General features: G+C 43.4%; 1 protein-coding gene across 4 annotated transcripts in view; it reads left to right on the top strand.

Annotated features, from left to right (window-relative positions):
• BDH1 (3-hydroxybutyrate dehydrogenase 1) overlaps window positions 1-12,792 on the top strand; it is a 58,336-nt gene that overhangs the window by 28,542 nt on the left and 17,002 nt on the right. For 3 of the 4 annotated variants that reach the window (XM_029939600.1, XM_029939602.1, XM_029939603.1), the window contains exons 2-4: window positions 1,065-1,190; window positions 6,399-6,471; window positions 7,088-7,198. In XM_029939600.1, the coding sequence (XP_029795460.1) occupies window positions 1,065-1,190; window positions 6,399-6,471; window positions 7,088-7,198 (310 nt within the window). Of the gene's footprint in view, window positions 1-330; window positions 350-1,064; window positions 1,191-6,398; window positions 6,472-7,087; window positions 7,199-12,792 lie in introns of those variants that run through there. The other variant, XM_029939601.1, reaches the window with a different exon arrangement.

Genomic DNA, 12,792 nt, shown 5'->3' with positions numbered 1-12,792 from the left:
AGTGTCTGGCCAGGTGATGAGTTTATTACAGACCTAGTGGCCCAGGTGGCTGGTTAGCAGTTAGGTTTAGGTGTCAGCAAAAGAGCAGGGAGGAGCTGCCTCCTAGCAGAACTTCTTCCTGATAAGACTCTTCTAACCCCAGACAGGTGTGCGGGGGAGAGGCTAGAGTGGTTCACCAGGAAAAGACCAACAGTTCCCCCAACTGTCGTTGCCTTGCTCAGCTCCCTGCTAGCCTCCCTTTCCTTCCCTTGGGCCAGGAGGACTCACAGTTAGCCAGAGCGGGAGGCAGCTAATGCACATCCCAGTCAACAGTTCATGCACAACTAGTCATGGTGCTAAGGAGTCTAAGGTGAGTCCACGTGGTACATGGCCTTGTTGCAATAAGGCTGATTTGACTTCCGAAGAAGGTGGTGGAAGAGCTGAGTATGTATGTGTTTTAATTTAGGTTGGTGGAAGTGCATCTCCATGCGCTCTGAGCTACTGATGAATTGAGGCTTAGGGTCAGACCCTGTGTGTGGTGGGGTGGGGGAGGGAGGTGGAGAGTGAGTCCCGTGATACATGCCATGGGCTGGAAGAGCCGCCTAAGGAGGCATGTGACCAAACAGAGTGTAGGCTGCTGTCCTGGATCACCACAGATTGGCGATCTGCAGGTTGTGTGGAACCCAGACAGGAGAGTGGGACTCATGGAGTTGGAACCCCAGAGGGGATGGGTCCCCAAGCCCTTCCTGTGGTTGCTACTTAGCTTGGTTTTAGGATCACTGGCCTGGTCCCTCCTTCTCATGTTACCAATGGGTGACGACTTTCCCAGGCTTACCCAAGAAGTTGGTGGCACAGCCAGAACCAGAACCAAGCCTCCTGACTCATTCTATACCATGAGGCTGCAGCTTGGTGAGGGCAGTATGGGAAGACACTGCTGGGTGTCATGAGCAGACCTGGGCCAAACAGACAGAGCCCAGCTGGGACTCTCACAACCTGGAGTGAAAATGGCCACTCCCGTCTAAGCCCCTGAAAGGTAAATGCAGGAAGGCAACAAGGCAATGCTGAGTATACGTTTTGTGTTTCAGAGCCCTCAGGAGGAGACTGACCATTCTACCTCTTGTGGCCACAATGCTGACTGCCCGCCTCTTCAGACCGCTGTCACATCTCCCTGGGAAAACCCTGAGTTTCTATGATAGAGAAAAGGGAACAAGGTAAGAAGATGAAAGAGGGAGGTACCTTCGAGGGTCACACCTTGTGAGTGAAACAGAGCTCTTCACACACGGGTGGTGCAGGAGGTGTTAAAGCCTGACCCTCAAAGATGTCTGCCAGTACCTGCTGTCTTCCAGCAAGGGAAACGCAGAGGTTCCGCAACAGACAGAGACTTTCACAGGGCACAGAAGAATATCTTTCATCACTGCTGTATTTTCCTCAACTTTTTATTTTGAAATAGCTACCCTTATACAAAAGTTGCAAAATTAGTACAGAGGGTTCCCTGTCTTTCACCTAACTTCCTCTGCATCGTGCAATCAGCAAAACCAGGAAATTACCCCTGATGTGATATGCAGACTGATCTACAGACCTGATTCAAATTTTACCAGAGAGCCTACAAATGGACCTTTCCCTGGTTCTGGGTACAAACCAGGGTCCCACAGTGCATTTAGTTGTCACGTCTCCTCAATCTCTTCCTACTAGAGGTAGTTCCTCAGTTTTTGTTGTTTGTGACCTCGACACTTTGGAAGAATGCCTGTTAGTTTGGGGTTGTGTGAGTTTTGTCAGGTTTACACTCGGATGTGTATGTCTGGAAGAGTCCCACCCAAGTGAAGTGATGCCCCTCTTGGAGCATCGCGTCAGGAGACGGAATGTTGATGTGTCTCAATACTTTGATCATCTGGATAACTGCTCTTTTTAAATCTTACACAGGAAACCAGTTAACTAACATGTCCTGAGGCTTCACTGAACTTTTGTGTGGTTCAGAGAAAGCATTAAGTATAAATTAAACAAGCAGATCTTTGAGAACTTCTGGAATTGCCTTTTCCAAGGGGGTTCAGAGTGCTCTGTTATCTCATTTTTGTCTTTTGTAGCACCCAATGAGGAAAAAAAATTCACTTTCTGTTCCTTTATATTTGAGAGGAGAGAAATTAAATATCAGGTTAAATTCAAAGTCTCAGCAGCTAGAAAGGGGATGGATATTTTCTGAGCTGTTAAATATGTCTGGCTAGAAGAACATGCATTTAGGCCTTTAGCACCATTTGCTTAAAGGCATTTCCATGGGCTCAGAAGCTTGGTTGGAGATAGGCTTCAACTAGCAGATGATATCATTTAAGAAGAGTATGGGGCATCCGGGTGGCTTAGTTGGCTGAGCATCTGACTCTTGATTTTGGCCCAGGTCATGATCCCGGGGTGTAGGACTGAGCCCCACGATGTGCTTCACGCCGAGCATGGGGCCTGCTTAAGAGTCTCTCTTGCTCCCTCTGTCCCTTCCCCTGTTCATATGCACGTGCTCTCTCTGAAAAAAGAAGAAAAAGAAGGAGGAGGAGTATAAAATGGCCCTCCCCACAAAGGCAACACACCACTGAAGAGAGACTGGAGCCTGGCTCTCTTGAAGGACACTGACCTGACGACCTGCCCGCTTACTGGCCCCGCACAGCTCTGGATTTTGAATTTCTGACTTTGGTGAAAGCCTCTGCCCTGCCTCAGGCGGGGTGACTTCCTGTTGCATTCCTCACCTCCTGGACACTACCTCCTGGATCCTGGTTACACACACCAGCTGGCTTAACCTGGAGCACTGGTTACACAGGCCAGTGCTCAGTTCTGCCTGCCTGGGCATGACGTCTAATACTCCAGGATAGCCTGACCCAGGCAGAGTGGAAAAGGGCTTCTCTATCCTTTCCAGCCTTGGCTCATGTTACGTCCTTTTGGCAGTCACATCACTTGCGATTCATGGTTGAGCAAACTACCTGGTTTTCACATATGCTGCTGTGTGAAGCCATATTTCTCCCAAGCTGCATTGTGTCACTAACATTTGGCCCTCCTGGACGCCATCTTGTTATAGTCAGCCTGTCAAATCACTTCATCGCGACTCCTCTCAGCAGAAAGCTGGGTTACTGGTCATTGTGGCTGATTCATGATGGAGGAACCAAAGGGATAGAGACACAGACTGGTAAGATGGAAAAGAAGCCAGGATTAATGCCCTGGCCAGCATGGGGTGGCATCTCAAATGTGGCCTGGCAAGTTCCTGGATGATAGTGCTCTGGGGGTCAGCGGGTTCTCTCCCAGGCTCGTGGGGAAGTGCCAGATTGCACCTTCTCTGGCCCATCTAATTGCACTTGTAGGTTAGGACAGCAGCCAGCTGGCTCTTCTCTGAATCTGGCTGCTACCTCTCTGGGATTCTACCCCTCAGAAAGTTTACTGACTGTCCCAAGACTAACTCACACTGCCTGTGAGACTGGCATAGCTGTTGGAGTAGGGGGTTTGGTTGACCTGCAGTTTCCTGCCACCCTGTCCTGCTGAATCAACCAGTGGGAGGGACCTGGGAGTCTGCATTTTAACAAGCTTCCCAGGTGCTGGAAAACTAAAGTTAGAGGATTGAGAGGCTAAGGCCTTTCCAGGCCCAAGGACCCTCAAACTGAGAAGTAGCCTCAAGCTGAGGATCCTGCAGCAGCTGCAGGAGCCTCCCAGGGGAAGAAGAGAATAGGAACAGGCTGAGGCAATCCCAGCAGTGGCTGAGGGGGAAAGGCCGAGAAGCCCAGCAGCCCCCACGAGGGTGCCCTCATGTTGCATGCTGATCTTGGCCCCACTCACCCACCTTGTCAAGGTGCTGCCTCTTGGAAGGTGAGTGTGGAGGGGAGGAGCCTTGTACTCTCTACAGGGAAGAAATACGCCACTGACAGCTGGGTCTGAGCACTAGAGCCTGCTATTGTACACCCAGAGATGTTCAAGTTTGGGTCCGAATATATCTGAGAATGGGGAAGTAGATGAGAAAAAAATCTGGTGGCAAGTCCATTTGAAATCAGTTCTTTCTCTTGCTGCGACCTCTGTTACTTTTTAAAGTATCAAGTAGTACAAAGGGACTCAAATCAGGGAGAACACATAAAATCGGGTCCAGGAGGACACCTTGTTCTTTTCACAGATTAACCTCCCCCTGGAATGGGGGGCGGTGTCATGGAAAAACGATGATTCTCTTTGGATAAAATCATGTAACCACCTTTGAGCGTTCTAACCATACGATTCTGCTCATGAGACCACCATGTACGAGGACTTAAAATCCAAAGAGACTCTTCTGTGACAATTCAAAAGGACAAGAGTTTACTTTGGCAGATTTTCCTTCGGGACCCTTGTTTCTGTCTAGTGAACCCCTTGTTCTTCATGAGTGTTGGATAACACATTTTTATGAATATTTTAAAAACTTTAAGTTTCAAATAGATAATATATTCTATTGATAATATTTCAAATTGATAATACAGCTACACAACTCAAACGGTAGAAAATAGTACAAGTCTAGCTCCTACGTCCTCTCCCCTGTTACCAGCTGCTCACTTGGCTCTACCACCTCCATTTATCATTTCTGGTTTAATATTTGTTTAAAAACTAAGTGCACTTCTCCTTCTGGAAAGATGGAGTAGATGTACTCTTCTCTATTGCTCTCAAAGGGTACAACTAAACCCCCAGGTATTATGTAGAACAAGCATAACAAGACTCTAGAAGATGGAGAGAAGAACAAGAAAAACATGTAACTAACTCTAAAAACTCAATAGAGAGTGGCAGGTGGCTAGCTCAATCAGAGGGCATGCAACTCTTGATCTTGGAGTTGTGAGTTCAAGCCCCATGTTGGGTGTGGAGGTAACTTAAAAATAAAATCTTGGGGCCCCTGAGTGGTTTAGTCAGTGAAGCACCAACTTCAGCTCAGGTCATGATTTCATGGTTCACGGATTTGAGCCCCGCGTTGGGCTCTGTGTTGACAGCTCAGGGCCTGGAGCCTGCTTCGGATTCTGTGTCTCCCTCTCTCTCTGCCCTCTCACTCCCCAGCTTGTACTCTCTCTCTCTGTCTCTCAAAAATAAACATTAAAAATTTTTAATAAAAAAAATAAATAAAATCCTAAAAATTATATAGACAAAAGATGAAGAGACATTTACCAAAGAACATATACAAATGGCAAAGAAGTACATGAAAAGATGTTCAACATCATTAGCCATTTGAGAAATGCAGATTAAACCACAGTGAGAGTATCTTTACACAGTCATCAGCATGGCTAAAATAAAAAATGGTGACACCACCAAAGGCTGGCGAGGATATGGAGAGACTGGATTGCTTCATCCATTGCTGCTGGGAACGTAGAATGCTTCAGCCACTCTGCAAAACAGTTTGAAGGTTTCTTAACTAAACATGCAACTACCATATGACCCAGCAGTTGCTCTCCTGAGCACTTACCCGAGAGAAAAACAGAATCTCACAAAAACTTGTACAGGAATGTTCATAGCAGCTTTATTTGTAATAACCCCAAACTGGAAACAGCCCGGATGCTCTTTAATAGTTGAATAGTGGCTCAGCGGCTAGAGCATGCAACTCTTGATCTCACGGTCATGATTTCCATCCAGCCCCATGTTGGGTGTGGAGCCTACTTAAAGACAAGAACAAACAGAAATAGTTGAATGGTTAAACAAACAGTGGTATACCATGCCAGGAAATACAATATAGCAATAAAAATAGAACAGAGGATTGATACATGCAACAATCAGGATGAATCTCTAGAGAATTATGTTGAGTGAAAGCAATCCCCAAAGGTTATATCCTGCGTGACTATTTATATAAAATTCTTGACATGAAAAAAGTATGCAGATGGAGAACAGATCCGTGGTTAAAGCGGTTATGATGTGGGAGAGAAGTGGGTGTGGTTATAAATGGGTAACATTTCCTTGAGGTGACGGAAATGTTCTGTATTTTCACTGTATGTCAATATCCTGATTGTGATATTGTGCTATAGTTGTGCAAAATGTTACCATTGGGGGAAGTTGGGTAAAAGGTTACAGGGCATCTCTCTGTGTTATTTCTTAACTGCATGTGAATCTACAGTTATTTTAAAAATAAAAGTTTAGTTGAAAAATAGCTATCAGGAAGCAGCATAAAACCTAATGGTTAAGACACTTTGGGGACAAAGCTGTTACCCCTGGGGGACGATTCCACTCCTTAAACAGTGGCAAAAATTGCCGCTGCAACTGCTGGCTTACTTTGTCCCCACCTAGCAACCCTGGAGGAAAGAGGTCCTCTTCCTCACCAGTACCAGCAGATTGTCCTCAGGGGCTAGAGGTGGGGAGCAGTGGGGTGCTCTCTGGTATCTGAGGGTCCCCTGAATTGCTTCTGCCCCAGGAACAGTTCCAGATGTGACCACAGCCTTTACCCATGGTTTCCTTCTCTCTTACAGACGCATGCTGCTGCTCTACTCTGCCCCTCCTGGCCCTGTCAGCCGGCGCACTTATTCCGACGAGGTGAACCCGGTGAGTAGCAGCCCAGCTGAAAACCAGTCAGGTTGTCAGAGCCCTTCCCTGTGGGCCCCCGGCCCTGGGCCACCCTCAGAGGTGCTTCTGGGATAGCCAGAGCCACTTCCTTACTCTCTTAACTGCTCCCTTTACCCCCATCACAGGAAGGTAGGGATTGACTTTAGACTCTGGAATCTCTCATTCCTGATTTCAGTTCCAGCTCTACTACTAACTAACTACCTTGGGCATTTAGAAAATAGCTGTTTCCTCGCTTGTAACATGGCATAGTAATCATACTTACTGTATGGAGTTACCATGAGGATTAAATAAGAAAAAATGCTTGCAGAGTGCCTTGCATATGGTAAGAAATGGTAAATATACCCTAATGATGGGGATGGTAATGATGGGGATTACGGATCAGGAAACTGACGCCAGAAAGGTTAGAACCCGGTCTGATGCTGAGTCCAGGCGTTTCCCATTCGACCACAGTGCTTCTCTAGAGAGCTGGAGGCGGGTGGGCAGGACCAGGACTGGCCCACTCGGGAAGCACTCATCGTTACTGCCCAGAGGAGGCTTGGTCAGTGTGCTCCTAGGATTTTGGGTTCCTAACGTGAGGTATGACCTTCTACAACAGGTTGGCAGCAAAGCTGTCCTGGTCACAGGCTGTGACTCGGGATTTGGGTTCTCCTTGGCCAAACATCTGCATTCAAAAGGCTTCCTTGTGTTTGCTGGCTGCTTGATGAAGGTAAGAGACGGGTCATCTTTGTCACCGTTGCCCTTTACACAGAGTTATTGTTTTGTAGGGCTTAAAAAATTGTAGTAAAATACATATAACATAAAATTTACCGTCTTAACCATTAAGTGTACTCTTCAGTGGTATTAAATATATTCACATTGCTGTACAGACATTACCCCCATCCCTTCCCATAACACTTTTCATCTTGTAAAACAAACTCTATGCACAATATACCCAATAACAATAATTGTCCATTTCCCCCTCCCTTTACCCCCTGGCAATCATCATTACAATTTCTGTCTTTATGAATTTGGCTACTCTAAGTACCTCATATAAGTGGACTTTTACAGTATTTGTCTTTTGGCAACTGGCTTATTTCACTTGTCCTCAAAGCTTGTCCATATCGTAGCATATTACTGAATATCTTTCCTTTTTAAGGCCAAATAATATTCCATTGTATGCATATGTCACATTTTGCTTATCCATTCATCTGTCATTGGACACTTGTATTGCTTCCAAGTTTTAGCTGCTGTGAACATGAGCGTACGGATATCTCTCTGAGAACTTGCTTTCAATGCTTCTCGGTGTCTACGCAGAAGTAGAATTGCTAGATCATAATTCTATTTCTTTTTAAATGTTTATTTATTTTTGAGAGAGAGAGAGAGAGAGAGAGAGAGAGCAGGGAAGGGGCAGAGAGAGGGAGACAGAGGATCCAAACTGGGCTCTGCTGAATGCAAACTCAAGAACCATGAGATTATGACCTGAGCTGAAGTCATACGCTTAACCAAGTGAGCCACCCAGATGCCCCATATAGTAGTTCTATTTTTAATTGAGGTAGTTCTATTTTAAATTAACAGTTTTCTACAGTTTACTGCACTATTTTACATTCTCACCAATGGTGTATAGTATTCCAATTTTTCCACAGCTTCACCAATATTTGTTTTCTGTTGTTGATGTTTTATAGTAGCCATCTTAATGCCTATGAGGTGGTATCTCATTGTAGTTTTGATTTGCATTTCCCTGATGCTTGGTGATGTTGAGCATCTTTCCATGTGTTTATTGGCTATTCATATAAATCTTCTTTGGAAAAAAGTCTATTCAAATACTTTGCCCAGTTGTAAACTGGGTCATTTGGTTTGTTGTTGTTGTTGTTGAATTTTAGGACTTATGTATTCTAGCTATTAATTCCTTATCATATAAATGATTTGCAAATATTTTCTCCCATTCTATGAGTTGCTTTTTTACTCTGTGGATAGTGTCTTTTGATATACAAGATTAAAAAATTTGGGAGGCACCTGGGTGGCTCAGTTGGTTAAGCGTATGACTTCGGCTCAGGTCATGATCTCACGGTTCATGGGTTCAAGCCCTGCATCAGGCTCTGTGCTGACCACTCAGAGCCTGAAGCCTGCTTTGGATTCTGTGTCTCCCCCTCTCTTTGGCCCTCCCCCACTCACACTCTGGGTCTCTCTCTCTCTCAAAAATAAATAAACATTAAAAAAAAATTTAAGGGGTGCCTGGATGGCTCAGTCGGTTGAGCGTCTGACTTCAGATCAGGTCATGATCTCACATTCATGGATTTGAGCCCTGCATCAGGCTCTGTGCTGACAGCTAGCTCAGAGCCTGGAGCCTGCTTCAGATTCTGTGTCTCCCTCTCTCCCTGCCCCTCCCTGCTCATGCTCTGTCTCTGTCTCAAAAATAAATAAAACATTAAAGAAAATTTAAGATAAAAATAAATTTTATAAGGTCCAATTTGCCAATTTTTTCTTCTGTTACCGGTGTCTTTGATGTCATATCCAAGAAATCATAGCCAAATCCAAAACTGTGATGCTTTTGTCCTGTTTTCCTCTAAGCCTTTTATTTTGGTGTGTGTGGGGGTGTCTCACATTTAGATCTTTGATTTATTTTGAATTAATTTTTGTATATGGTATTAGATAAGGATCCAACTTCTTTCTCTTGCATGTACCCTTCCAGTGTTCGGGCACCATTTGTTGAAAATACTGTCCTTTTTCTCGTTGAATGGTCTTGGCACCCTTGCAAACATCATTTTACTACGTATGTGAAGGTTTATTTCTGGGCTCTTTCTTCTGTTCCTTTGTTTCCCGTGTCTGTCTTTATGCCAGTACCAGATTGTATTGACTAGTGTCGTTTTGTAGTAAGTTTTGACATCAGTAAGTCTATATCATCTAGGTTCATTCTTCTTTTTCAAGATGGTTTTAGTTTGTTGGGGTCCCTTGAGACTTCACATAAATTTTACATTATATTTTTCTGCAAAAAAAATCCCTAAGATTTTTACAGGTATTAGATTAAATCTGTAGGTCACTTTCAGTAGTATCTACATTTAACAATATTAAGTCTTCTGATCCATGAATGTTAGATGTGTTTTTATTTACATATACCTTCTTTAGTTTCTTTCAGAAATGTTTCATAGTACAAATCTCTCACCTCCTTGGTTAAGTTAACTCCTAAGTGTGTTGTTATTCTTTTTGACGCTATTATAAGTGGAATTGTTTTTGTGATTTCCTTTTCAAATTGTCCATTGTTTGTGTACAGAAATGCAACTGATTTTTGTGTGTTGACTTTGTATCCTGTTACTTTGCTGAATTCATTTATTAGTTCCAGTAAGTTCTTCAGGGAACCTATAAGGTTTTTAGTGTATAAGTTCATGTTATCTGAAAACATAATTTCACTTCTTCCTTTCCAGTTTGGATGCCTTTGATTTCTTCAACAGACTCCAGAGTTCCAAAATAGTTAGATTCTACCAGTGCCCCTGTGTAGTTGGGGGAAGAGATTCCTGGTGCTTTCTACTCTGCCATCTTCCCAGAATCCTCCTTCAAGCTGAGGTAGTTCATACCACTACTACCCAGGACTTGGGCCAGGGTTTGTAGTCATTTTTTCATTGCTTTCCTAACACCTGGTTCATCTGTTTCTTAAAACAGCCCACACCTTTTCTGTTCACTTCAGTCTCACTTGTCCTTCATAGCTTTGTTCACTCATTCATTTATTCATTCATTTGCCAAATCCTATGATGTGCCTGACGCCTTAATAGCTCCTCCAGAGGAGTAAGACCCAGTCCCTGTGTCTAAGGAGTTCACTGCCCAGTGGTGAGGGGACAGCCAGGCACAGACACAGCTGGAAGAGTTAGAGCCAAGAGGATTCTCAGGGTTGTGCAAAGAGTGTTTCATGAGAGTGCACAGAAGGAAGGGATTGATTCTGGCCTGACAGCGGAGGTGACATTTTCCCCGGGCTATGGAGAATGAATAATGCTGTCCCAGGTGGAGACTGATTAGTGCTGTTCCAGACAGAAAAGGAGGATCCTTTGAAATTCCTCAGGTAGAATTTAGGGGCGTATGAAGGGAAGCATCGGGACATGAGGCTGCAAAAGTAATCAGGGACAGTTCTCCCGCTTTGCAGACTTGTGCAGCCTCATCACGATCCACTTCTAGAACATTTCCATCACTCAGAAATTTCCCTCTTGTCCATTTGCACTTAATTCCCACACCTGTCTCTAGTCCTAGAGAGCACTGACTTCTGTCTCTTTAGATTTGCCTTTTCTGGACTGCTCATGTACGGAATCCTACAGTGCATAGGCTTTGATGCCAGGCTTCTTTCACTCAGCCTAATGTTTTTGAGGTTCTTCATGTTGTAGAATGTATCAGTAGTTTACTTCTTCTTGTTGCTGTTTAATATTCTATTGTATGGATGTACTACATTTAAAACAATTAATTCACTAGTTGATGGATATTTATATCAGATGATATGTTTAGGATTTTGGGCTATTATGGATTATGCAGCTGTAAACATTTATATATATATCTCTGTGTAGATATGTTATTACCAGATTTCTTTTAACAGAATTTAGAAACTAACATCTGTGCTCTTTGTCTCTCTCAGTGGACAGAGCTAGAAGATGTATAAATAATCACACACACATATACATACACATGCACAAACTGTATCTATTTATAACTGTCTCCTATCTACATTTCCTGTAAATCTCTCTCGCTCTCTCACACATAATTCATGAGGTTATACTGACCTTCTCTATTCCAATTCAATACAACACCATTCCTCCTTGCTTCCCTCATTCCGTATTTCTTTTTTTTTAATTTTTAAGTGCTTATTTATTTTTGAGAGAGAGACAGACAGACAGACAAAGCACGCAGGGCTCAAACTCCCAGAATGTGAGATCATGATCTGAGCCAGTCAGACGCTTAACCAACTGAGCCACCCAGTGCCCCCCATATTTCTGTTTTCCTTTTCCTGCAACTAGAGTCTTGATTCCCAACTATATCATATATTTACTCATTTGGTTTATCCTATAACACACACAGGTGCTTCAGAATTGCTACATTCATACCGTTAGAAGCACAAACCTCCCAAGTTGTGTCAGTTGGTTCCTCCAAGAACAGAAGCCAACATAGTTTTACAGTGTGCTAAGAGGTTGATTTAGGAAGTACCTGTAATGGCTAAAGGGAAAGAGGGCAGGAAAAGGCAGGAAAATCCTTTAGATTGAGGTGTAATTCTGTGAAAAGCAGTGGGAAGGAAGGAGGGTTAGGTAGGCAGAGTCTCTGACTGTGGTCCAGTCCGAGAGTCTCATTTGGGACGATTAGGTGTCTCTAAGCAAAGTTTATCAAGAATGTGCCGGTATTTCCACCATGCTGGGCCACTGGCTCTGAGCAGCTCAGGCCAGCGTGGTCGTGGACATGACATTCATGTTGCAGCGGGTCTGAAGATGAGGCAGCCAGAGACCTTCCGTCAACTGCTCCTGTGACAGATTGTCCTGAAAGGAGGTCTACTGCAGTAGAGCTTAAGATTTCTTTAAAGTGTTTTTATGTATTAACCGAAGGTACACAAAGTACTGTGTTTAAAAGTTATATAGACCAAAAAAAAAAGTTACTTGGACAGTATCTGAGAAAACAGTCATAAAGAAACAAGCAGAAATATAGCCAAAGATTTATCTCTGAAGACCATAATCCAAGTACTATTTGTAGTAGTAAAAACTTGGGAATCACCTAAATGACCAACAACAGAGGAACTGCAACTAAATGACAGTAGAGTCATAATGGGAACTATTAGGATCTTCATTATAAATCAGTGAATGAATGAATGTTACTTGGATTAACTTTTTATTGTCTTCGTCATTATTTTACTTATGTTAAATGCAGCTTGATTCCTTTATTTGTTTGTATATTGTTCCTTTCATTCTTGTTAATTTAATTTAAATTTGGAATATGGAAGGCTTGAACGCCAAATCATACTAAAAGGCACATTCAAAGTAGTGTTCCCCTTACATCCTATCTTCCCCACCCCATTCTTTCATTTTCCCCTTCCCACACAAATGTTTGCAACCTGCATGGACCTTTTTGAGCTTAAAAAAAACCAATCTTTTTTATATCTCAGAAATCACTCCATGTGAGTTCATAGAGCTCTTCCTCACTTTATTTTTAATAGCATTGTAGTCCTGCGTTGTGTGGTTGGACCTTAATTTATACCACCAGTCTCCTGTATATGAACATTTAGAAGGTTTTTCAACACTTTGCAGTTATAAATAATGCCACAACGAATTACCTCGTATATGGATATTTTTGTATTGTTGGGAGTTT

This window comes from Suricata suricatta, chromosome 5 (assembly GCF_006229205.1).
Source record: "Suricata suricatta isolate VVHF042 chromosome 5, meerkat_22Aug2017_6uvM2_HiC, whole genome shotgun sequence".
In the NCBI taxonomy this organism is placed as follows: Eukaryota; Metazoa; Chordata; class Mammalia; order Carnivora; family Herpestidae; genus Suricata; species Suricata suricatta.
This window is presented reverse-complemented; position numbering and strand designations above follow the sequence as displayed.